The sequence below is a fragment of the Bacillus rossius genome, chromosome 2 (genome assembly GCF_032445375.1).
Source record: "Bacillus rossius redtenbacheri isolate Brsri chromosome 2, Brsri_v3, whole genome shotgun sequence".
Lineage (NCBI taxonomy): Eukaryota > Metazoa > Arthropoda > Insecta > Phasmatodea > Bacillidae > Bacillus > Bacillus rossius.
The window spans coordinates 9,992,311-10,017,941 of NC_086331.1; the positions used below are offsets into that span (position 1 = coordinate 9,992,311).

At 41.2% G+C, this 25,631-nt stretch overlaps 1 protein-coding gene across 5 annotated transcripts in view; it reads left to right on the top strand.

Moving 5' to 3' along the window:
- The window catches only part of LOC134529083 (WD repeat-containing protein 35), a 136,092-nt gene that overhangs the window by 66,722 nt on the left and 43,739 nt on the right, over positions 1 to 25,631 (top strand). For all 5 annotated transcript variants that reach the window (XM_063362791.1, XM_063362792.1, XM_063362793.1 and 2 more), the window contains 5 exons: positions 8,182 to 8,363; positions 11,730 to 11,994; positions 15,284 to 15,462; positions 18,127 to 18,330; positions 20,670 to 20,813. In XM_063362791.1, coding sequence (XP_063218861.1) covers positions 8,182 to 8,363; positions 11,730 to 11,994; positions 15,284 to 15,462; positions 18,127 to 18,330; positions 20,670 to 20,813 — 974 coding nt within the window. The remainder of the gene's footprint in view (positions 1 to 8,181; positions 8,364 to 11,729; positions 11,995 to 15,283; positions 15,463 to 18,126; positions 18,331 to 20,669; positions 20,814 to 25,631) is intronic.

Here is a 25,631-nt window from a genome sequence, read left to right on the forward strand (position 1 = left end):
CATTGACATTTAGTGATCTTGAATTTATGAAAGTATTAATGTACACGGAAGCTTCGTAATTGGAAGCACAAATACCCATAGAATATAGCATGTTGATAAGATGCTTAGATCCATATAAATGATGTAGTTTCAGAGCTAAGCCAATGTGAAGTGGTAACAAAAATGATCTGGGTCTTACAGCTGATATAATAGCATGGTTTATGACTACACATTTTCTGTCTATCATTTCAAACTCTGAAACGTTTTTCTTTTTCGTAACTCTTTGTGTGAAAGCTGCTAATGTATTTGGTATTAAATGTTCTCCTCCACATGTAATGTCATTGGTACCTGGATATGTTTCATGATCATATGCCTTCTTTTGAATATCTTCTTTAATGATGTCAGCTGCAGCCCATACAATCCTAAGTTTTTCCGTTTCTAGGTTCCTATCTCTTTATTTGTACCAGGTATCAATAATTTTATGGACAGTATCAGACAAACACACAATGTTCTTTCTACCTGAAACATGTTCTAGAAGAATATTTTTCAGGTGTTTGTCGGAATATGTATCTTTTTCCCCTGAAATGCATGCCATTATATCTTGCAACTCTTGAATTGAATATTGGCATTCATCACTTTGTTCAATGTAACTGCACAACATTAAAAAATATTCTTTATCCGTCATCGGTCTGCCTACAAATCCTTCACTTGGGTTTGTCTTTGAAAAAGTGTCATGACAGTTTTTATGGTATCGTGCTTCTGGGGCTACAAGGTCACTTACATTTAAAATGCGTGCTTTCACTTGATCTCCCCATTCATCGCTCCGATCTTCACATCTCTGCAACAAACTATCTAAAATTTCTAATGTTGCTACCATACAAACTTTTTTCCTACGATACAAAGCAATCTTAGAATCGACAATTGCTTCTTCCCCACAAAAAAAATGCAATCTTTTTTGTAGTCAAAATTATTTCCTACACTTCGCAAAACAGAAGATAATGTTGAAGGAATACATACAGCAGGACTTAGTGATGATGTAGTTGCAGCTTTAATACGTGATGGTCTCGTATAGTTTTGCCTTCACGATTTGTGTACTCGAACACTTGATTTTCCTTTCAAGTTCTTGTGGAGCCCATTCTTTCGTAGAATGCTTGCTTCTGTTATTGTCTTCAACCCTTTTGTAACAACAACAGTATCTCCTTCCGTATCTTTACCGCATAGAATACAAAGTAAACTTAAATGTTCCATTTCAATTTTGATTTGTATGAATTCTTGTTATAACATGGTAGGTAGATTCAATCCTGAAACATACAAAGACGTAATTACTCATCACTTAGAAAGTTGTTGATTTGCAATTGTCGAATAGTAAAAAGTTACCATAGACTGACAAATGTGCATTTAAATAGTATACTTATTTTCTTAAAATGTAAATTTGGTATTCTGAAGAACCATAAAAACATTACGATAAATAGTCACGATTTTGAACTGAATCAGTTTATAATTACATTTTTAAAAAGATTTTACTACAAATCTCACACAAATATGTAAAAATATTTAAGTTATATGATCTATTAATTTCCTGAACTTCAAAAAACAGTGTATTGACACACACATCAATAGGCCTAACGGTGTTTGATATTTGTGTTGCAATATTAATCACATTTACGTGACACAAATTTAAAAAGTAAGAAAACTGCAATAAAGCCGACATATAGTATTCTGTGTAAAAATATTTTATAAGATGTCCTGGTGGATCTTAAGACGTAAAGCATCTACAATCGATGCTAATATGCGAATGAAGCAGGGCCGGAGTGCTAGGGTGGAGGATAGCACAAGGCTCCGAAGAAGGGGAAAAAAATCGACAGCCGAACATGCAGTGGTACAAATGAAAAAAAAAAAGAGTGGTCCTATCCGGGAACCAAACCCAAATCGTCTTGGTAGGAGAACAGCACTATAACCACTGAATAGCAACAGCCCACGGGAAGAAGTGGTTTTTTATTATTACAATAATACTTAGCTTTTGTTATTGAAAACATTCTTACCTTCTTAGATTTTCGAGAAGCTGTTGCAAAATTTCTTCAGTTATCAAAAATTAACACCGTACTTTCTAGTACTTCACGTTATTATGTGACGTAGAGTAAGCGGAAGTTTTAGAAAACGTTACCGCACACTTCAAATCCACTCCAAGAACTAGTCTCTGGAAGACGGGTTACTTAAGGCAGTAAACATGTCTTAAGAAATTTATGGTCGGGGGTGATTAGGGACATTTCTATGACTCAACACGCCAGCTCCCTCTTTCTTGATAGTAAGCCCGTTGTTTAGCCTCCTGAGGCCACCCACTGCAGCACGCACCAAGGGTAGAACAAAATGCAGCGCCTTCCTCGCATAATCTAGTGTTATACACATGTTATCGTCATCAAAAATATGAAAATTTAATACCGCTGGAAAGCTAAAAAATCATTCTACACTTTTTATCTTATGTGTTTCGTGAAATTGTCCCAAATTAAAATTTTAAACTTAAATATTCTTAACAAACTTAACATAAAATTGTAAAACTTGACATTCTTCAGCTAATATCTAGTTAACTGCTAATCTTAGAACAAAACTATACATAACTTTATTGTAGATAATAATATAAGGAATAAAACGATATAAATAAAATTTTACTGCGATAAATAACAACGGAGATATGAAGGGTATTCCAAATGCTTGCAAATCGGATGTTTAAGGGTGGGTAGGGGGGGAAGCACAGAGGGGAGGGGTGGGGACTTTTGGGAAAATATACCTCTAGTTAGGTACTAACACCTGCCAAAAGTTCAGCTTGTCTCTAATTTTTCCCGACATAAAACCTTCTTTTCCTGGGCTAAATGTGTTTAAGATTGTGGAGGTAGGCATTACCATACACTGAGCTTATCACCCAAAGCTAAACACATAAATGTACTTCAACCAACCATCCACTGTGCTGGTACTTCAGACTGCTGGTTGCTAGTACGTGTAGCTGACTGTCCGCGCTCGGCTCAACATCCTGCTTTCGGCAGAGTGCCTAAACATGATTCGTCACTGCGTTACTATTGCACATTCTCTCAGCCATTGGAGTAAGCACGAGAAATTCAAAATTTTGCACCACTGTTCATGCCTGTAACTTTACAGGTTTTCATTTCTGGATGTATGTTCTTTAACAAAAACTGCTTGTTTTGGCATTCCCTGCCACCCATAAAATTTATGTCCAGCAATTTTCCAACACACTATATGGTTTTATAGTGTTCGAGTGCCAAGCAAAATTATAAGTAAAGAACTTATTTGTGTGAATAAAAGATGTTTTGCGATAGAGATGGTTTGCGAACAGAATTTATTATATATTTACAACAAAATTATGGGTACAGCAATGTAACTTTTTTTAAATGTTTTAATATTAATATAGTATATAATTTTAACATAATGCTTACTTTATTACAAAGAGAAGTTAAGAAAATTCAGCAGAGACATGTGTGTACACATATCCCTCACTTAGCATGACTAATTTGTTCCTAAAAATGCTCGTTTTATTCGAATTCACGTATTCTGAAGTATTAGTTTCCATAAATAGCAAGGCTAATTTATTTAATGTGTTCCAAAATTGTGTAGGAAAATATACTTTACGTAATATAAATGCGTTGAATAACACTCAACTATAAATATGTCACCATTTATCTTTATATGCCTCCCATTGCACTTTGTATTGTAATGCCCCTCGTGCCTCAAAATTAAATTATTTTAAATTAATTAAAAAAGAGCCTTGGAAACTGCTGGGTAAGAAAAATGAGACAATTAAGTTATTGACCAGAGGTGGCACGAGGTGGAGAACAAGATAATTTGGAACTCCCTGACACAAGCAACTTGGGAGCTGGTGGATCTTTTAAGGGAACAAGGTATATCATAAATAAATTAACACTACACAAGTAGCTTGGTCTATAGGTTCCCTGTTTTATTATTAAGGAATTTTGTGTTCGTATTATTCAAACCTGACAATAAAAATCTTAGTAATGAACAAAGTTAAAGGGGGCGCCCCAGGATTATTTAAAACAATACATATTACACCTTAACAAAAAATTATTACATAATCGAAAATTTAAAAATTGCACCAAATTTGAATGTCCCAACAATTACATATATATATGAGTTTCCTCGATTTTACAGATTCTTGAGGATGACATCCTTAAAACACTGCTCGCTGGTATCTTTGTTTTAGTTCCTTCTATTTGAGTAAAATATATATATATATATCTCATATCACCCGGGTCTTTCCAGGTTGACCTCGGACTGCCGGCTAAACTCTTCTAACAAGGGGGGGGGGGGATCAGCTGGAGGTCCCGAAGATCCTGCGGGGGCAATTTCTCCCTCCGTAACTTCGACCCTGTCTGAAACACAGCCCAAATTCAAAACGAATTAGACCTGCGTCGAGACAGTCATACACAGTTGGCACGAAAGCCAACAACGGGAATTTGGGGAAAGAAAAAAAAAGGATTACTCACCAAACAGGGTGTGGAAACAGGGCTCGCGAGATGTCTCGCGCCGACATGTGGATGACGCACACCGAGAATCCGCGGATGCGCGAAGCAAACCAGAATTTTGGGATTAAATATAAATAAAAAAATTTAACTACGCATGACTTTTCTAAAAACTACCTCTGCCTGGCTACTGTACAAATGGGATCACATCCCTTAAGTAACTGACTACATCTTTTGTGCACCCGAAAATCGCCGTTCCCGCGAAAAGCCTCTTAGCGCAGAGGAAGCCGAGGACGCGAGGTCAGTAGCGGAGCTCAGAGAACTAAGTGCCCGCGGTGGCGGACGAGACTTCTAATTAAAACGGGCGCTCAAGCCCTAGGAAGGAGGGGTAAGGTTCGGTTCTAAGCCGAAGATTTCCGAAGGAGTCCGAGGCGGGCGTGACAAGAACACGACATGCGCGCTCTCTACCGGACCGAAACGAAGGCAACGAACAATCGACTACTACAGGCCGCGAGAAGAAAGCATAGTGCCTTATGGCACAGCGACGCTGCCTTCTAGCGGCGTAAGGGGGAACTACTTGAGGCGGTGAGCTGACTTGCCACCAGGTGTCATGAGGGTAAGCTCTGCACGCTGGCAACCAGGCCCGCGGTTACTTTTTCCTCCGCTAGATTTCGGGGATGTGTCTGTCGGACCAGGGAGAAGGTTTTTGCATCAGGTCATCGTCCCGTCCGGTCACTGCTCCTAGCTTGATTTCTCAGAACTAAAGTGAGGTGGAGAGAGAGGAAGGGGGGGCAGAAATAGCCACTAAGGTGGGAACGCAGCTCCACTGGAGACTGCTTCGTGACGAGACATGCTATTCTCAGCAGCCCTCTACAAGGTAGCAGCTTGCAGCCCAGGAGCTGCTCGATGCAGTTTTGGTCATGCAGGGAATTAAAATAACAAACTCGGGACGTGACTGCAGGCGGGAGAAATCTCAACCGGGCTGACCATGTCCACATTAGCCAGCAAAATATCAGATTGGCCCCCCTGGGAAGGGGCTTCGGTCCACTGGCACAAAGTTTAAATCCGTGGCGTACACCGGCCTAACAAAAAGTAAATCACCCCCATTAACAACCAGATAAATTAAAAAAAAATAAGAAACCCCAAAAAATTTTAAAATTATAGAAAAAATTAAAAAGGTGACGAAATGCCTAATTTCTGGCACAGTATGACAAATACGACACTGCGTAATGGGAGATACGTAGTTATGTACTTTATCGTCACTCAGCTTGCTAACTTGCCCGCCCGGGCGTGACCTTCAACACACGTCGCGTACCTTTCCAAACCATCCTTTACTGACAGTGAAACCGATATTACTGTCCGGATAGTAACATTTTAATTTTTCAAAAATTAAAGTGCTTATTCGCGTATCACCACCTGGTTCACACCAATCCTGTCAGGCCAATGATTTCTTTTTTTCATTGCAACATTTAATTAACAACCTTTTCCACGTGAATCATCTGTTTATTTCTGTTCCAGTATCTAATGTCAAATATATTCCCGCTAGTACAACGAACAGCATCAGACTTATATAAACTTTTGGTAAGTGTCCTTATTTTGTACGATTGTGCGCACAGTTGACTTGCTTAAAATTAAAGTGCGACCAACATAAGCGTGGCCTTCATGACAATCTGCGCGCCATAATACTTCTAGTTTTGTCTGAAATACTTGAACACAATGCATTATGAGTGATCAAGCACGTACAGTTACCGGCAGCTGAATAGGCAGACTTTGCTTTTGTTTGAGTGAATTCCCTGCCACTGGCTGGACTGAGTTCACGGCCCGGTTTGTGGCCAGGCGACAACAGTACGGCACGGCGGCTTACGCGCGGACATAAAAACCTTTGGTCCTTTACACTCCATAGCCGCAATTTAACTTGCCATAGCTGATGTTTGTACAACAGCCGATAGCATAGACAGACCTGCACGCGCATCTCTTCCCCCCTTGTTTGGCTAAATGTATCCCACGGCACATCTGTTGTTTACAGAAGTTGAAACATACTTCATGGCGTCGTGCTCGACTTTTTTTTGCCTGCTGAGATTTCGTGCTAACTGAAATTTACAGACGTGCTATTCAAGACTGGGGCAGTAAAATTCACATCGCGCTAAATGAATCAGTGCAATCTGAAGACTTGCTAAGTGAGGGATAGGTGTATATGTAATAGAACAAAATTGATATGCAAAGATGTAAATTCTTGAGGTGAGAGCTTGCTGTGCAAGCATTTCTCTACTGCCAGATGGGAAGGGAGTAAGAGACGGAGCTAATGCGAGTACACATGTAGCTGGTATCTCTGTTTACACTGGAATATGAGATGAACACACAGCTCTTCCGGCACGTATGTTCACTTTCTTCGCAAATAAAAACTGTGGGTGTCTCAAAATGTTCAGTTCTGCTGGGAAAATATAATCGACTTGTTTTTCTACCTCGTAAGCTGATGGTACTTGTGCATAATACACAAGAAAAATATTTGTAAATACAGGAAACTCTCAATAATTTGGGCCCGGATTATCCTTTTTTGGGTTACCCAGACTTAAATACTTAAATTTAGTTCAATTACTAGTTTGTTGTCTTCTGAAACTGGAAAAAAAAAGCCATCTGTCTTGTCACACTTCTTCGCTTGGCCATTCTATATTTTTGCCCATCCTACCTTCTGTGTCGCCCACCACCTCAGCTGTCACATTTATCACATTTTAAACCCAAGGGGGTCGCTCTTACTGCTGCTTCATGTTTGCAGTCTCCGTCTGGTTTGTTTCACTTGCCGCTGTGCTTCTTTCCGCCTATCCATCGGCCAGGTAGGCGCCGCAAGTGACGTGACTGGCTGTTTTTTGGAGGAGGGATACTGGAAAAATAAAAAAAAATAGGAAACTAGCTAGGATTTGTGTGTGCACGTCTTGCGGAATGTTATCTTGATCAGTGTTGAGTTAACTTTCCCTCTTCGGCTGTTGCAAATGACCGTGAACTACATAGCAATGTGTGTGAAGGCAATCTTTACATTTCTATCATGACAGGTCTTGAAAATACCAACAATATCATTTTCTCGTGCTATTTAGTTCCCACGCATTTAACTGCAACATTTTATGATAAACACTGCAGTCACTTATTGCTGTGTCCATCTTTGATTTATGGAAACTTTCCTTTGTTAGGTCTGTGAAAAGCACACCTCAGAGATTTGGTGTATTAAAATGCTACCTATATATTCATCCAGCTGGGCACAAGTTTCTCTGCTGTGCTATTTTTATGAAAGGATGAGGAACTGAGTAGAAAGAATAACTTGCTGCCGAAGAGTAGAAAAATTAAATACAAGGAAGTGGTTGGGGGGAGGGGGGGGGGGAAGTGGATGACTGCCGCCTCTCCAGCAGATGGAGAAAAACAGCATGGTGAGTTATTGCCATATTGTTTACGTCCCAAAAGCTGAGACACAGTACACAAAGACTTAACTTGTGCTCAGAAATGTACTAAAGACAAATATATGTTGCGACCCAAATTCGAGGGTATCCCTTACCATAATTCAGATTATCCAGGTTTTTTTTACAGGATTCAATTATTAGGATATTGGTAGGTCCCAATTAACATGGATAATCAGGAGTTTAATGTTCTTGAAGTTGCAGTCTAAGCTATTGCATATTTGTATTTCTTAACTACCTGGTAGCTTGATACTTTTGTTTTTAATCTTCAGCCATCTACAAACCTGCAGCGAACTGTTGACCCAATATGCTGCATGACAGCATCTGATAAAGTGCTGCTGATTGGCCGTGAATCCGGAACTTTGCAGCGATACAGTCTGCCGCAAGTTGCCTTGACAAATAGGTATTCACTCTTCTGTCGACCTCATAAGCTGGCACTCAATTGCAATTCAACGTGAGTATTGTAAGGATGTTTCATTAAATGGTTTTATGAAAGGACTCATGACAGTTAATAGACATTGCTGAAAACATTAACGGTTTTGGATATGGATTTTGATTGGTAGTACAGGGACTTGCTGTGTTCTGTCTCGCAAATAAGTACACTTATCTGTTAGTTGTGAAAGTAGAAAGTTGACACATATGCTTGTATACTGTCTTAAATGCATATGATTTCTCATAGAGAGAATCTAGTAGTTTTCCCAGACTGTAAGCTTTCCGCTGCCCACCATGTGCTCTCTTTTTGCTCTGTCTCAGTTAATACACACCAAAAATATTTTTAATCTTTCTTAAACTACCACTACAAAAATTAAATTTCCCTTCTTATCACTGGTCGTCAACTCAGAAATTGCACAATTATGGGACACACACATGGAAGTGTTACAATACCACACACCTGTTTCAACTACAGCCTGTAACGTCTGTCTGTTTATGATAAATTATTTTGTAGAATTTGGGTGTGTGCTGAGTTCTTACTACCATTTTGTAATACAGAGGTGGACAAGTTGCAAATACTATATATGCAATGAATCAGACTTTTTATAATGACCAGGTTTTACTGTTAAGTCAAAAACTAACTACCATGTTTTATCGCATAATGGTCGCACGCGCGTAATCATCGCTACCATATTTTAGGCTGTCAAAATTGCGATAAAAAACTTCTCCCGTAAACGTCGCATGATGTTTTTGGTCCCGCTAGTAGATGCCGAGCGCTTTGTGTAGGTATCTTTTCCGTATAAAACAATGTATTTTAAAGTAGAAATCTAATATTTATTCGGTCATTACCACTTACTTAATAAATTAACAGAAAAATACGAAGTTGTTTGACGTGTAAATTTTCTTATAAAGACGTTTTTAAATGTTATTTCCTTTATCTGATCGTCTGCGTCGCCGCGGTGTAGGTATAATCTAAAATTTAATTTTGGTCATTACCACTTATTTATTTAGTTAACGGAAATACAAAGTTGTCTGACGTGTAAATTTTCTTTTAAAGACTTTTTAAACGGTATTTCCTTTATCTGATTGTCTGCATTACCGCGGCGTACCGCTTATAAAAATGTAGCCAGCGCATCATTCATGTTTGGTTATGTTGCTTCCCATATAGAGCGTGCGCACGTAGTTGAATATCGATATCTCGCCGATTGGATGCAATGCACGCTATCTGTCAGGTGCCGAGTTAACTACATTTGATAGCCCGCATTCTTTCGTGGCAAGTGTGTACTACGACACGTTAGTTCACGTCAGATTCAAGTGGCTTGCGTTCGCATTAGAGTTTTGGTTATTCTATTTAAAGTTGAAGAAATGTTTTTGTTTAAGGAATTATTAATATAGATTGTTTGGCATGCTATTGTATACTCCACCTTTTTTAAATAAACGTACTTTCCATGAACAGGTTTTGTTTTTATGAATAACTTTACCTAACAAAAAATTTTTTTCCTTATAATCGTCGCACCCCTACTTTTCAAACTTGATTTTAGAATAAAATGTGCGACGATTATACGAGAATACACGGTAACTTTGAAAGTTATACTATATATTTTACTGAACTTTTTTCTTGATGGGAGTTTTCTTTTCATAGCCATTTAAAATTACATTAATTAATCAACATTATCAGGAAACTTAAGAAAGGGCCCCTTTTTAACATTATGTAATTAATGAAAGAAATTAGATTTATCAATTATCGCTTTGAAATAGTTGTGAGCCCAGAATTTTCAGTGCTTTGCTGATAAATAAATAAAAATAAATTTTGGTTCTTTCCTTAAGTACAGATGCTCAGCAGATGTCCTGAAAGCTGCGTATTTAGGAGACATCGTCCGGACAGAAGTCAAAATGATATGGGAAACCATTGAAAACAAAGAAACCACTGAAGCCATTTAAACTCTTTGACCCACTGGATAACAAATAATTCAGTGTATTAACATCAAATTAGAAATATCAAATCTGGCACAAGGTCTTTACGTAACGTGGCAGGAGCGGGTAGTTAAGAAACTTTAGATTCCACTTACCAGTTATGTGGGTAGAATTTGTGTCATCAGGACATGACAGCAACGAGAACATGGAGCACAGGAGTGTCCATGCTCAGGTGCGTGGCACAACACACGTGAAGAAAATAAAAGATACCGGCAAAGAAACTTCATTTCGAACTGAAGAAGATTTTGCAAACTGTCTCCTACTTGAATGATTACATGCTGTATCAACAATCTGGCAGGTGAAAAAGACAAACTTAGGCGAGCACGGAGGTTGCAAAAGGGACACGGGGAACTTGGTGTATCAATGGGCTGGTTGGAAAAAGTAGGACTAGAAGTTAAGCAGTTCAAAATTTCAGAGTTTCCGTGGGGAGGGGGAAAAAGAATTTAACAAGAAGTTGTTTGTGGAAGTCTAAAAGTGGCGAGGCCAGGACGCTGCTGAGTTGTGAAAAGGATTTAGGCGCAGGTGCACGGAGAAAAGATTTTGTGCGAGCAAAGCACAGTGCTAGAAGGGCAGGAGGTGGGAGGCGGGGGAAAGTGGCATTATGCACTTTGAGTGGCGTGATGTACTTTTGTGTGTGAAACAGGAATGTTGTGAATAGCACTGAAAAAAAAAAGAACAAGAACGACTGCCATTTGGCGACAGGATGCTGGTAGATGCCAAACCGAAAGGCTAGAAAAAACTATGTAAAAATCTCAAAATCAAAATTCCCTTGAATAAATCTAAAATCATTGATTAAATATCCTTAAAAATTTACGAAATTAAACAGTTGCTATAAATATCAAAATATCCAAAAACACTAAACCACCAGTGTGTTTGCTGGACAGACCAGCAAAACTCCGGCACTGCTACTAGCCAATGAGGATGTAACCATTAAGTACTTACTTCAACTCTCTACTGACAACTTATACATTTCCTGTACCCTTTAGTTTGTTCATGGTGAAATTCTGGTTTGAAGTCCCAACAACCTAAGTACTCAGATTCGCAACAGTTGGGCCGAGTTGCTGACTGCCAGCTCTGGAAGCAAGAGTTCTCAGCAGCATGAAGTACGCTTGGGGCGTAGCTCGTTTGGTTTGGTACAGCGGTGCTAAACAAAGATAAAGGGTCATGTATTTGGAGAGAGACTTACTCTATGCAATTATGTCAACTTTATATCTCAGATATAAGGCAGGAAAATCACCCTCACATCTCTATGATAGTTGACATCCTTTTCCCCGAGATAGCCACAATAATGTTCATAGTGTTGTTTCTTATGAAAACACTATAACATGTTTGTAATTTAAATTGGTGCACATCCTCTTCCTTAGAATTGTCATATTTGTGTCTGTCTGTACAAGGGAAAAAAAAATATTTTCAGGCGACTGGCTATTATTGATGTAACTGGAGTGCTTAACTTCTTGGATATTGAGTTATCCTCCTCAAGCATTGCCAACAGTGGTTTACAAACAAACAACTCAAACAAAGATGTGAACAAGTTTGAGCGTAAAGATGTCTGGGCGGTGAAGTGGGCAACTGACAACCCTGAGCTACTTGCCATCATGGAGAAGACACGAATGTACGTGCTGAGAGGTTTGGAACCTGAAGAACCCATAGTGAGCTCAGGCTATATTTGCTCGTTTCAGGTGAGGGTGTAGAACGTATCTTTAGTTTGTAATAAAGTCACTAGTATCACATGTGCTTTGCATTGTTATTGGCTGTGATCCTACAGACCATGTTGTGTGCTCTCTCTGTGTGTTCATTGAAGTTACAGAATATGTGCAACCGGCTCCATTTAGTCGTAGCTGACAGCACAGACGTCAGTCACTACATGGATTAAGGACACAGAATCTCCTGCTTTTTATTGATAAAGTTACATTAATGCTACACCATAAATATACATACACCTTATTATGCATGATATTACTACCACACATAGTACCCTCACTTGAAGGAGAGCTGGAAATAATCTAGTGTGTTAGTGATCAGGAAACCAGGAAGGTGCTACTGACACTCCACTAGACCATTATAGGTTGGTAGCTGTTGTGACTGTTGTACTGATGTGACTGTCATCCTCACCTGTAGTCCTTCACCATCTCCTCTACCTGTTTCCTTCTCTGCCTGGTCTGGACTAGAAGATCCTCTGACTTGTGGTCTCATTACCACATACCAGAGACTGCTCTCTACAATGTTACTCATTACACCTATACACAGAATTCCATGATTCTATTATGTAAATCATTGCATTGTAGAGTTCTCTGGGGTTTTAATCTGCTCCTAAGCTTTCCAGACCTACTACCCCAGTTTTAATACCCATTTCTGGTAATATTTCTCAAGCGCTGGCTTTGCATGCAAATCTGTGGAGGTTCCTTTTTGATTTGAACTTAAATTGTTCAAAGATAATATTCACCATTGGTTTGAAAAGCTTACAGAGTGCCTCTGAAAGTTCTTTTTACATCCAAACCATTGTTGGTTTCTCAAAAGTAAAAAAATTATTTTGTCTGCTTTCTTGCCCATTTAATACAGATGATCTGTTTTTTCTGTCATCATAATTCTCTTTACTCTCATCTTTATTAAATGATCAAGTTGTACCTTCCAGCAAAAAAATGCATTCAGGTCAGAAAAGTCCAAAGGACCTAATATGTCTGAATTGTATGTCCACTACTGTAATGTCACTACTGCCAATCACCATGTTGTCACAATAAAATAAACTGCAGTCTTCACGGTAGTATGTGCATGACTAAAACTTTGCTCTCATTACTTACTAATTGTAGATTCCATCGATACATTCATGTTTGTTCTACGTAACTACAGAATGCATGCAACCAGCTTCGCTGTTTAAGTCATGACAGATGTTATAAACATCAGCCTCCACATGACACAAGTACACCACACACACTGTGGCAAATTAATAGTATGTTCAGTGTGTCAGTCTTTGTACGTGTTTGTGTTACAGGATTGTCATCAGCTTTCTTATAAGTTGTTATGTATTTATTTCTTATTTTTCTGCTGATATCCAAGCATCTGCTAAACAATCTCAGTAGTACAAGAATAAAGAAGCATAGCCTTTGTAAAACATAAGCAACTTACATAATTACAAGCATAGAAATGGCTTATTAGATTGACAACCATTATTTCACCAGCACTATCTTACTGTCATGTGTACAGCTAAAGATATTTATATTGTTTTCTGCCTTGGAAAGGGGCAAACATGGATGTGACTAATTTGTACTCATTGGAGTCATTTGTCTTACAGTGTTCAGGCAATGAGTAATATATATTTTATTCCTGGAAAACCTAATTTACTGTTTTGATTAAGTAAACATATATTTTTTCCCATGTAATTGTGTAGTAGATAATATTTTGTTTTCATTGTTTGAATTATTCTATTGGGACTGTTGTGCGGTATAGTTGTAGGAGCAGCGGTGGTCGAGTAGACATATCACTAGCCTCTCACCAAGGTGGTCCGGGTTCAATCCCCCAACTCACGTTCTCTGCACCTTGGAAATGTGGCCGACACTGCAGCGAGTTTTCTCCCCACTGACACATTCCGTTGCTGCTCCATCCTTCCTTCACCGGTAATGGCCTCATTCTGGCGAGGTGTTGAGCCCTCATTTAGTAATTTCCTTTGCCTGCACTTTTTATTTTGGATGGGTACTGCGTATACAGTAAAAATAATATATAAATGCAGTTTAGATAAGTGCAAATAGTCATAAAAGATCCAGCAAGAATAACTTTTTAAAACTCAGTTTCCTACAAAGTTAAGTTTGTAAAGCACCACCTTAATCCTATAATCCCTCAGTTGATAAGTATTTTCAGAATTTATATTTTTTATTGACTTATTTACTTATTTTGGTTGTGGGTTCTGGCCCAACCACTCCCAGAGCAGGTGGGTAGAATCTAGCCGACACAACTCTCAGAATGCGAGTCAGATATTGTACTGCATAACAATCTCTGGGTCTAGCTAGTCAAGAGTTAAGTGGGAAAATTTTGTATTGCAAGGAGAAGTTTAAAGTATTTTGATCTTAATACATACAGCAGCAAGGAAAGTTGGGAAGTATGATATTTACAGATTCGCTAACATAAATTTGGTACTTCATTCCCTGGAAATAGCAAGCAAAACAGAAGGGTCTTGGTGAAATTGAATAATGTTATGACCCAACAAATAACAAAAAAACATGTGATATTCTAAATGTACATACTAGGATCATAAAGATGGCGTTAAGGTGTCTTAGCTAATCATTTGGGAAAATCTAATTGTGTTGACATTACATGTTGCTTATACCTTCATCAACTTGTCTTTGCACTCAACGTACAGCTTTTTAGTTTAACGTCTCACCTTCAGTGCAGTTGTTAGAGATGGAACCACGAAGGTCAGAGAAGTTGGGGAAGAAATAAACTGTGTTAACTGGTGATTGTGGTTAACATTTGTTATTCAGCATTTTCAACGGTTTTGTCTATAAACGCATATGATATATAGGTTGAATAAAATCATACTTTTGGGGAAAAAATTTCTCACACTATGTTCCCATATATTTTTCTTGCCATGATGATGCAGATTGTGCCTAACAGTCACAACCTTTTTTTGTTTGTTTATTGAAAGACCATTAATATGAGGAACACTTAGTTTTGAAATTATTAGTAATGACATAATCATAAATAATTTGGTCATTGCCCTTGTTTGTTAATTTTAGCTTGTTTGGCTTTTTTGGGAAGATGTTTTGGATTCCAAATAATATCAGGACAACTCACAGTATAATGAGTATTATGATTAAATTTTACTACTGGTGTGGTGTTATCATGATTTATAGTTAAATTTTTTAACTGAGTTAGTGAGGCAGTAGATCCTTAGATCTATTTTGTAAGCCAATGAATATTCATTATTATTTTTATTCGTGTTAAGTAGAAAATTTGATGATATTGTAATTTTTTTAGGATTTGGAGATTCGTGCTGTACTTTTGGATGAAATCATGTTAAACCCAGAGCAGCCAACGGAAAATTATATTGTAGATTTGGAAGTGAAATCTTTACGAGATACAAGGGAGTTGCTGAGCAAAGTGGGAGTGGCTGAGGCAACTTCCTTTGTCGAAGAGAACTTCCATCCTAGACTCTGGTAGGTATTCGTTAGTTTGCACTGTTGGTTTATGTTTGGTGAATTTTGTATTTTATACTTTTGCTACCTGTAAAATAAAGAAAGTGCTATAACTTGGTGATACATATGCTTGTTGTATTAAATAAATAACTGTATTTATAATCTATTCATCTGGCTGTCCACGGTTCTTATCAGTGTTCATCATGGTAACAAGTGGCTGATTCATAAGCTTTAGGGCCATGAAAATTTCGCAAAAAGATCCCGAGAGTAGCTGGAAGTTAAAACACTGTAGCATCGTCTGTGTTTCGTGATTGGGTGAGTTACTTTGAGGTGCATGTCGATTGTTACAACAACCAATCACACTAATTCAGTGCGGAAGCAAACTCGTCCTTAGTGGCTCGTGCAAACAAGTCAACGACTTCTCTCGCAGACGGCCGCCAATCACAAGGAAGAAACCGCTTGTGTGGGCATACCTTGTTGCAGTCTAGTAGACGTTCAGATTTTTTCGCGAAAATTTCCTGCCCCTAATAAGCTTGTATAAAGGGTGAGGGAGAGTGTGTTCAGAAGCAAATGTTTTTCCCAGCTTCTCCTAAAACATTTGAATCCCCGGACATCGGTATTAGGAGATGACCGTGGCGTGTCTGGGGCATACTAGGTGCGATTACTCTGCAGATGCTCATCATGGTATTTCGCAGAATGGAATTGTGACGTCATAACTCAGATGAACTGCCAGGAATTTAGAATTCCAGGTAGAGTGGCCACCTTGATTTTATTTAATGTTCACATAAAATTTTTTATCTACATTAGCAAGAACATAACTAAGTATGCCAATTATTCGCCTTTTAGTTTGATTCTATGTACAATTCCTGTTTAGATGTAGGATTATGGTAATAAAATGTTTTTTTTGTTGAGTTTTAAGAAAATGCACCAGCTGACAAACATCATGGTGTATTCGAAGCATCAGCCAGACACCACTCCAATTGAACTATTAATTATAAAGCGATTTTGTGACTGTGCTTCATTCAAATGCCATACATGTTTGAAACAGAACAAAGTGGACAAATTATTTGTTAAGAAATGATGTGAAAAGTTATTTCACATTTTTTAAACAGTATAGGGCATTTATATATACTACGTATTTTTGTCATAAAACTTAGTTTTTTATCATGATAAACAGTAATTCTGCGTATTTAAGGATTTTATTTTGCTTATTATTCACATTACGTGCATTATCCGGATTTCTTATTGTCCGGATTGCCTTTGGTTCTATGTAGTCTGGAAAAACTAGGTTTAACTATATTGTCGCGGGTTGAAATTTTGCAGGGTTGTTGAAATCAAATTTAGGGACTTATCTGACGGGACTCTGGGCTGGCTGCTCTGTTCACTCGTCAGCGCAAGTGGCGTGACCATGCAATTGGGGCACGGGGCCGGCGCGGCGTGCTGCGGGCTTGCAGAATTTTGTTTGTTTGTTCGGCCGCGCGCTGGCGCAGCCACGGGCCGCAGTTACGGGGGCGCACTGTCGTAACAAGCCGCGCGGTGTGGCCTGCACGTCGGGGTAGAGGGGGGTAGTCTTCCCAGATGTTCTAGTTAGTTGTTTAGTAAATTTGGCTTCAATAACGAGCGGTTGTTATGCTAGGCGCGGCAGGGCGCGCGAATTTAAGCGCAAGTGATTGGTAGCTCGGAGCTCACTCTGGCGGAAGCTATGGCCGACGCCAGAGGCAACGAGTTACTTAGGTCGTAAAGTAATTCAAGTTAGGTCATAATGTAGTCGTCTTCAAGCTTTCGGGCGGAGGCTATGGCCCTCGTCACTAGTCGTTTAGTTCTAGTTTTTAAAATGTAATGTTCGTTCTGGTTTTCAAGGGCAGGAGAGGCCCCTACGTTAGTTTTAAGTAATCGATCAAGAAAGGCTTTTCGGAAAATGTGAGTATGGACTTATCTTTGTTTTAATTTTAAGTATTAATTATGATTTGATGTATTCGGAAGGATTAAGGAAGAGTTTAGTGAAGTTCTCTCTTTCTCTCTTGTAAAGATCGTTCAGTAGTTAAGGAGGTAATGAAGAGATTATTGTTTTAAATTGTAATCCCGCTATTTCAATGTTCTTTAAACTGATTTTACCTTATTTGACTTTAAGAATAAAATCATTTTAATTTAGTATTATGTTATTTTGCAAAATCTCCTTAGTTCAACTCTATCCAGACATCCTGTACGGGATGACGAACCTATGATACTAGGTACTGTCAAGTATTTTATGAAGTTAAGACTAGTTGATGCCAAGCGAGTGACTAAAGAGCTACGATTCTCTCCCCCCTCTGAAAGTGAGACGTGACAATATAACTAACCGAAATTGAGGTCTGCCTTAAGTGTATTGACATGTTTGCTCATAAAAAATTGACTGTACTTTGCAAATGAAGTGACCGATTTTCTATTTTATTTTGCTGTGAATGAAAAGTAATAAAATTTTATGGTTCTTGGCTATTTTACATTTATGCATTTGCTGCAAAATATATATTTTGTATTATTATTATTTTTTATTATTTGAAAGCACTTATATTCTTCAGTCCTATTACCGCTGTTTTTTCCATCGTGGAGTTTATGCTGTCGTCGTGGACCAAGTTTAAACTTTTGAACATTTTGTTCATTTTGGAACTGTAATCTGAATAATTGTGTGTGTCGTTTGGTCTACAGGCGTTTGTTGGCGGAAGCAGCTGTGCAAAACCTCGATTTACAAACTGCAGAAGCAGCTTATGTTCGCTGTAGTGATTATGCTGGAATTCAGTTTGTCAAACGGCTGTATAGCATTCAGAGTGATGTCTTGAAAAATGCTGAAGTTGCTGCCTATTTCAAGAGATTTTCTGATGCAGAAAAGTTGTATCTTGAAGCTGACAGGAGGTAATTATTTTATCTTCAGTCAACAGTTTTTTGCACAATCTCCTTGCAAGTTAACTTGTACAGTTATATTGAAAAATTAATAAGTTATATTACTTTTCAAAATAATTTCAGCATCAATTTGTGAGATAACAAGCTCTCATGAATGTGTTAAGAATTGAATTGGTGAAGGAATCTTAATCTCATTACATAATGTGTTACTCCCCAAAATATTTGTCCTGATTAGCACTGAAAATTGCTTTCCATTATGTCAAAGAATTTCAAAAGTATGACATACCTTCGGAGGGTAAGTGTATTTTGTGTTTGTAGTGTGATTATTAAAAGTGAAGTTTGTAATATTTAAAATATGGCTTATTTATTTCAAAATTAAGCATAGTATTATGGTATAAAATAGATTTTATGTTTTGATAGTAATATATTGAAGATATTTTTTTATAATTTAATTCTGAAAAAATCTCTAAATATTTTTTCCTCTCCTTGTCTAAAGCTTCTCAGTTCACTACTAGGCTTTGTTTAGCAAACACATCATGGTTCCTTCACACATACTTGAGTCTGAAATTTTTTTCTCCCTTGGTTCAAAGAATTTTTTCAGTAAGGAAACACTCTGTGAAAGTTAAATTATAGTATATGTTCATAACATTCAATGGCATAAGTCCTTTATTTGAAAATCAAATGGGTTCACTGTGGTTGAGTGGTCATATCTCTTGCGCCCCACCAACGCAAATGGGTTAAATTCCAAGTGGGGTCTAACCCATATTTTTTTTTAGTAGGAAACATGGCAGACATTGTGATTAGCCGTTGAGTTTTCTCTGGGTATCTCCTTTTCCCAGCCTGCCCATTCCTTTCCATGATGCTCTGGCGTCAACCAGGGGCTACACTCCTGTGAACCCGAAGTGCCCCTCCACCCGCCAACTCCTTCATAGGTCAGTGATGTGCGTGTGACGTGTGCAAGGCCATTTTTTAAAAACACCACGCCTTCTTCCGAGCATGTTGGTGTGAGTGCCTCGTCCCCCTAAATATTAATTTAAGTATTAATTGTTACTTTTTTTTTGTATTCTCAAGACTAATGTTTTTTCAGCTATGAAAAGCTACATAGATAAATTCCTTTTTTCTTTATTTATCTATCTCCAGGCCGACTTGGACATTCAGAACACACACCTGAGTGAAAATAAGTTCTCATACTTTATATATTTTAAACTATCAATAATGTAAAGGGTTTGTATCAATTTGACAGTATGCCCTAATTTTGTGAATTGTTTATGCCTTATGCTTTTAATGTCTGCTGCAGGATTTTGGAATAATGGCTTTTGTATGTTGGCACGGGACGCCATCCAGCGCCTCTGCCGCCATTGTCCCCCCAGTTGAACATCACCACCCGAGGCCGGACGTGCTAGCACCCTGGGTACATCATCATTGCACACTACTGGTTTATTAATTCTGTCTATCCCCGGGGCCCGCTTTGGGAGGCCGGCAGCTTTACCTTATTTCATGTGAACCCTACACATGGGTGTGCCGGACTTCAACTAACTCAACTCATGCCGCAGGGATTTTTATTTGTTGAACTTTTTTTTTTTAATTTACCTACCATGAGGAACAGAAGTGTGAAGTGTTTAAATAAAGGTTCTGTCTAAAACCATGTTTTTCTCTCAGACCACATGGGAGTGTGTTGAGGTTTATAGGTGTATGGGTCACCTTGAGAGCCCATGTGTTCAGTTTAGCGTGTCCGACGCTAAGAGCGGGCCAGGTTTTTGCACAAGGTGTTTACAAGGAGGGGTCATGTCTCATATTTTGTAATGCCTGGGCTACATCACACCCTAAGTCAAGAGTCTAGCTGGGTCTGTGTCGCCGGAATCACGCGGTGGCACCCATGGTAATTATGTCCATGCACTCTCACCAATCTCCATGTAGTTTCCCTGGTGTCAGCTTCATTCTCTTCTCATCACTTCTCACTGTCTCTAATGACTCTGTCGAAGAGATGTACACACTAATTTATTTATTTATTTATTTATTTATTTACAATTTGTCTCACGCCCATCAACAGTTGAAGGAACTTTTAAAGTGGGTACAACATAACGACAAACCAAAAAACTAAGTACATAAATATATAGACAAAACAACATACAAAGAACAAACAGGCAGGCACTGCATGTTGGTAGGCTCCACCTGGGGTTGGACACCCCATGTGAGTGAGCACTGAACTCAGGGAGAGACCATCTGCAAGCAGGCAAGCACCGCAACTGCTAACAGGGCAATAAATTTTATTACAAAACATTAAGTTATTCATCAAACATTGAACTTTGTCCTATGTTCCTAACTTATGTTGTGATATTTTAATTTTACAGAGATCTGGCAATTTCCTTGCGAGAAAAGCTGGGGGATTGGTTTCGTGTTGTGCAGCTTATGAAGATGGGTACAGGAGGTACGGACATGCTGATGGAAGAAGCATGGAATTCCATTGGGGATTTCTTTGCAGATAGACAAATGTGGTACGTGTAATAGTTACATGTACTTTATTTATTAACTGTATGCTTCATAGATGTGATTGTTTGATCTGTAGTTAAAAAATCACGAGTCATGCAGAAGCAAGATTCATTGCTGAATATGTGATGCCACTCATCCTCATGTCATACTTCTCAGTTTAATGCACGACTGTAAACACAGCACAGTTTGGCTCTGGTGTTAACAGCAGCCTAGGCACAGGGCGGTGAACCCATAACCCTGTGGGATTCCACGGGGTGTTGTGGAGAGACTGTATAGGGTGCCCCAGATGGCAAGCATGTACGTCATGCAGTACCAAAATTCTCGACAAACAAAATGGTGATCCTTCCTTGGCGCAGTCTTTCTCAAATGATCGGACGGTTCGTGATGTTTAGGGTGTTCTCAACCCCTTGGTTTCAACATTGGGCCAATCATATTTTCAGATCTGGATACCCTATATGCACTAGGCTGCTTAATTCAAACTTGTAATGCAGACCCAAAGTACATCAAGTGCTGTAAATGCTGCCCAAGGAATCTACGAGGCATGCTCTGCTTTACAGCAAACTTCTCTCTCTGTGTTGACTGTCTGGCAGTCAACGTCTCCTCACATACTTATAATGATGGTGGTGCTACTTATGCACTTCTGAAGTCATTCTGTGTTCTTTGCATTGTAGATTATTGTAATCATAATCATTATTTATACACTAGTTCCTGTACCCGTACTTCACTGCGGAAGGCTACAGGTAGAAAACACTAAAACTTCTTATAATGCATGAAGGGGATGAAATAATCATAGTGCTGTTACAGTGACTATGTACTTATGTTAGCTATTAATACCTTTTTCATTTAGGTATACAGTGATCAGTCAGTGAATGTGACTGCCACGCTACTTAAGTTTACCTCTGTCTGTCCTCGTGGGTATGGCACTGCTTGCCCTCTTCGGTCCGCCAAGGCTGCGTCTATAAGCCCGCCACTGCAAGTCCTCGTTGGTCCACCACTGCTCCACCTCATGAGTACACCACTCCAAGTCCTTGTGGGTCCACCACTGCTCCACCTCATGAGTACATCACTGCAAGTCCTAGTGGGTCCACCACTGCCCCACCTCATGAGTACATCACTGCAAGTCCTTGTGGGTCCACCAATGCTCCACCTCATGAGTACATCACTGCAAGTCCTTGTGGGTCCACCACTGCCCCACCTCATGAGTACGTCACTGCAAGTCCTTGTGGGTCTACCACTGATCCACCTCATGAGTACATCACTGCAAGTCCTTGTGGGTCCACCACTGCTCCTCCTCATGAGTACATCACTGCAAGTCCTTGTGGGTCCATCAATGCCCCACCTCATGAGTACGCCACTGCAAGTCCTTGTGGGTCTACCACTGCTCCACCTCATGAGTACATCACTCCAAGTCCTTGTGGGTCCACCACTGCTCCACCTCATGAGTACATCACTGCAAGTCCTTGTGGGTCCACCACTGCCCCACCTCATGAGTACATCACTGCAAGTCCTTGTGGGTCCACCACTGCCCCACATCATGAGTACATCACTGCAAGTCCTTGTGGGTCCACCACTGCCCCACCTCATGAGTACGCCACTGCAAGTCCTTGTGGGTCTACCACTGCTCCACCTCATGAGTACATCACTACAAGTCCTTGTGGGTCCACCACTGCCCCACCTCATGAGTACATCACTGCAAGTCCTTGTGGATCCACCACTGCCCCACCTCATGAGTACGCCACTGCAAGTCCTTGTGGGTCTACCACTGCTCCACCTCATGAGTACATCACTGCAAGTCCTTGTGGGTCCACCACTGCCCCACATCATGAGTACATCACTGCAAGTCCTTGTGGGTCCACCACTGCCCCACCTCATGAGTACGCCACTGCAAGTCCTTGTGGGTCTACCACTGCTCCACCTCATGAGTACGCCACTGCAAGTCCTCGTGAGTCCATCATTGCTCCTCCTCATGAGTACATCACTGCAAGTCCTTGTGGGTCCACCACTGCCCCACCTCATGAGTACGCCACTGCAAGTCCTTGTGGGTCTACCACTGCTCCACCTCATGAGTACACCACTCCAAGTCCTTGTGGGTCCACCTCTGCCCCACCTCATGAGTACACCACTCCAAGTCCTTGTGGGTCCACCACTGCCCCACCTCATGAGTACGCCACTGCAAGTCCTTGTGGGTCTACCACTGCTCCACCTCATGAGTACACCACTGCAAGTCCTCGTGAGTCCATTATTGCTCCTCCTCATGAGTACATCACTGCAAGTCCTTGTGGGTCCACCACTGCTCCACCTCATGAGTACATCACTGCAAGTCCTTGTGGGTCCACCACTGCCCCACCTCATGAGTACACCACTCCAAGTCCTTGTGGGTCCACCACTGCCCCACCTCATGAGTACGCCACTGCAAGTCCTTGTGGGTCTACCACTGCTCCACCTCATGAGTACGCCACTGCAAGTCCTCGTGAGTCCATCATTGCTCCTCCTCATGAGTACATCACTGCAAGTCCTTGTGGGTCCACCACTGCCCCACCTCATGAGTACATCACTGCAAGTCCTTGTGGGTCCACCACTGCCCCACCTCATGAGTACACCACTCCAAGTCCTTGTGGGTCCACCACTGCCCCACCTCATGAGTACGCCACTGCAAGTCCTTGTGGGTCTACCACTGCTCCACCTCATGAGTACGCCACTGCAAGTCCTCGTGAGTCCATCATTGCTCCTCCTCATGAGTACATCACTGCAAGTCCTTGTGGGTCCACCACTGCCCCACCTCATGAGTACATCACTGCAAGTCCTTGTGGGTCCACCACTGCCCTACCTCATGAGTACACCACTCCAAGTCCTTGTGGGTCCACCACTGTCCCACCTCATGAGTACGCCACTGCAAGTCCTTGTGGGTCTACCACTGCTCCACCTCATGAGTACGCCACTGCAAGTCCTCGTGAGTCCATCATTGCTCCTCCTCATGAGTACATCACTGCAAGTCCTTGTGGGTCCACCACTGCCCCACCTCATGAGTACACCACTTCAAGTCCTTGTGGGTCCACCACTGCCCCACCTCATGAGTACGCCACCGCAAGTCCTTGTGGGTCTACCACTGCTCCACCTCATGAGTACGCCACTGCAAGTCCTCGTGAGTCCATCATTGCTCCTCCTCATGAGTACATCACTGCAAGTCCTTGTGGGTCCACCACTGCCCCACCTCATGAGTACATCACTGCAAGTCCTTGTGGGTCCACCACTGCCCCACCTCATGAGTACACCACTCCAAGTCCTTGTGGGTCCACCACTGCCCCACCTCATGAGTACGCCACTGCAAGTCCTTGTGGGTCTACCACTGCTCCACCTCATGAGTACGCCACTGCAAGTCCTCGTGAGTCCATCATTGCTCCTCCTCATGAGTACATCACTGCAAGTCCTTGTGGGTCCACCACTGCCCCACCTCATGAGTACATCACTGCAAGTCCTTGTGGGTCCACCACTGCCCCACCTCATGAGTACACCACTCCAAGTCCTTGTGGGTCCACCACTGCCCCACATCATGAGTACATCACTGCAAGTCCTTGTGGGTCCACCACTGCCCCACCTCATGAGTACGCCACTGCAAGTCCTTGTGGGTCTACCACTGCTCCACCTCATGAGTACATCACTACAAGTCCTTGTGGGTCCACCACTGCCCCACCTCATGAGTACATCACTGCAAGTCCTTGTGGATCCACCACTGCCCCACCTCATGAGTACGCCACTGCAAGTCCTTGTGGGTCTACCACTGCTCCACCTCATGAGTACATCACTGCAAGTCCTTGTGGGTCCACCACTGCCCCACATCATGAGTACATCACTGCAAGTCCTTGTGGGTCCACCACTGCCCCACCTCATGAGTACGCCACTGCAAGTCCTTGTGGGTCTACCACTGCTCCACCTCATGAGTACGCCACTGCAAGTCCTCGTGAGTCCATCATTGCTCCTCCTCATGAGTACATCACTGCAAGTCCTTGTGGGTCCACCACTGCCCCACCTCATGAGTACGCCACTGCAAGTCCTTGTGGGTCTACCACTGCTCCACCTCATGAGTACACCACTCCAAGTCCTTGTGGGTCCACCTCTGCCCCACCTCATGAGTACACCACTCCAAGTCCTTGTGGGTCCACCACTGCCCCACCTCATGAGTACGCCACTGCAAGTCCTTGTGGGTCTACCACTGCTCCACCTCATGAGTACACCACTGCAAGTCCTCGTGAGTCCATTATTGCTCCTCCTCATGAGTACATCACTGCAAGTCCTTGTGGGTCCACCACTGCTCCACCTCATGAGTACATCACTGCAAGTCCTTGTGGGTCCACCACTGCCCCACCTCATGAGTACACCACTCCAAGTCCTTGTGGGTCCACCACTGCCCCACCTCATGAGTACGCCACTGCAAGTCCTTGTGGGTCTACCACTGCTCCACCTCATGAGTACGCCACTGCAAGTCCTCGTGAGTCCATCATTGCTCCTCCTCATGAGTACATCACTGCAAGTCCTTGTGGGTCCACCACTGCCCCACCTCATGAGTACATCACTGCAAGTCCTTGTGGGTCCACCACTGCCCCACCTCATGAGTACACCACTCCAAGTCCTTGTGGGTCCACCACTGCCCCACCTCATGAGTACGCCACTGCAAGTCCTTGTGGGTCTACCACTGCTCCACCTCATGAGTACGCCACTGCAAGTCCTCGTGAGTCCATCATTGCTCCTCCTCATGAGTACATCACTGCAAGTCCTTGTGGGTCCACCACTGCCCCACCTCATGAGTACATCACTGCAAGTCCTTG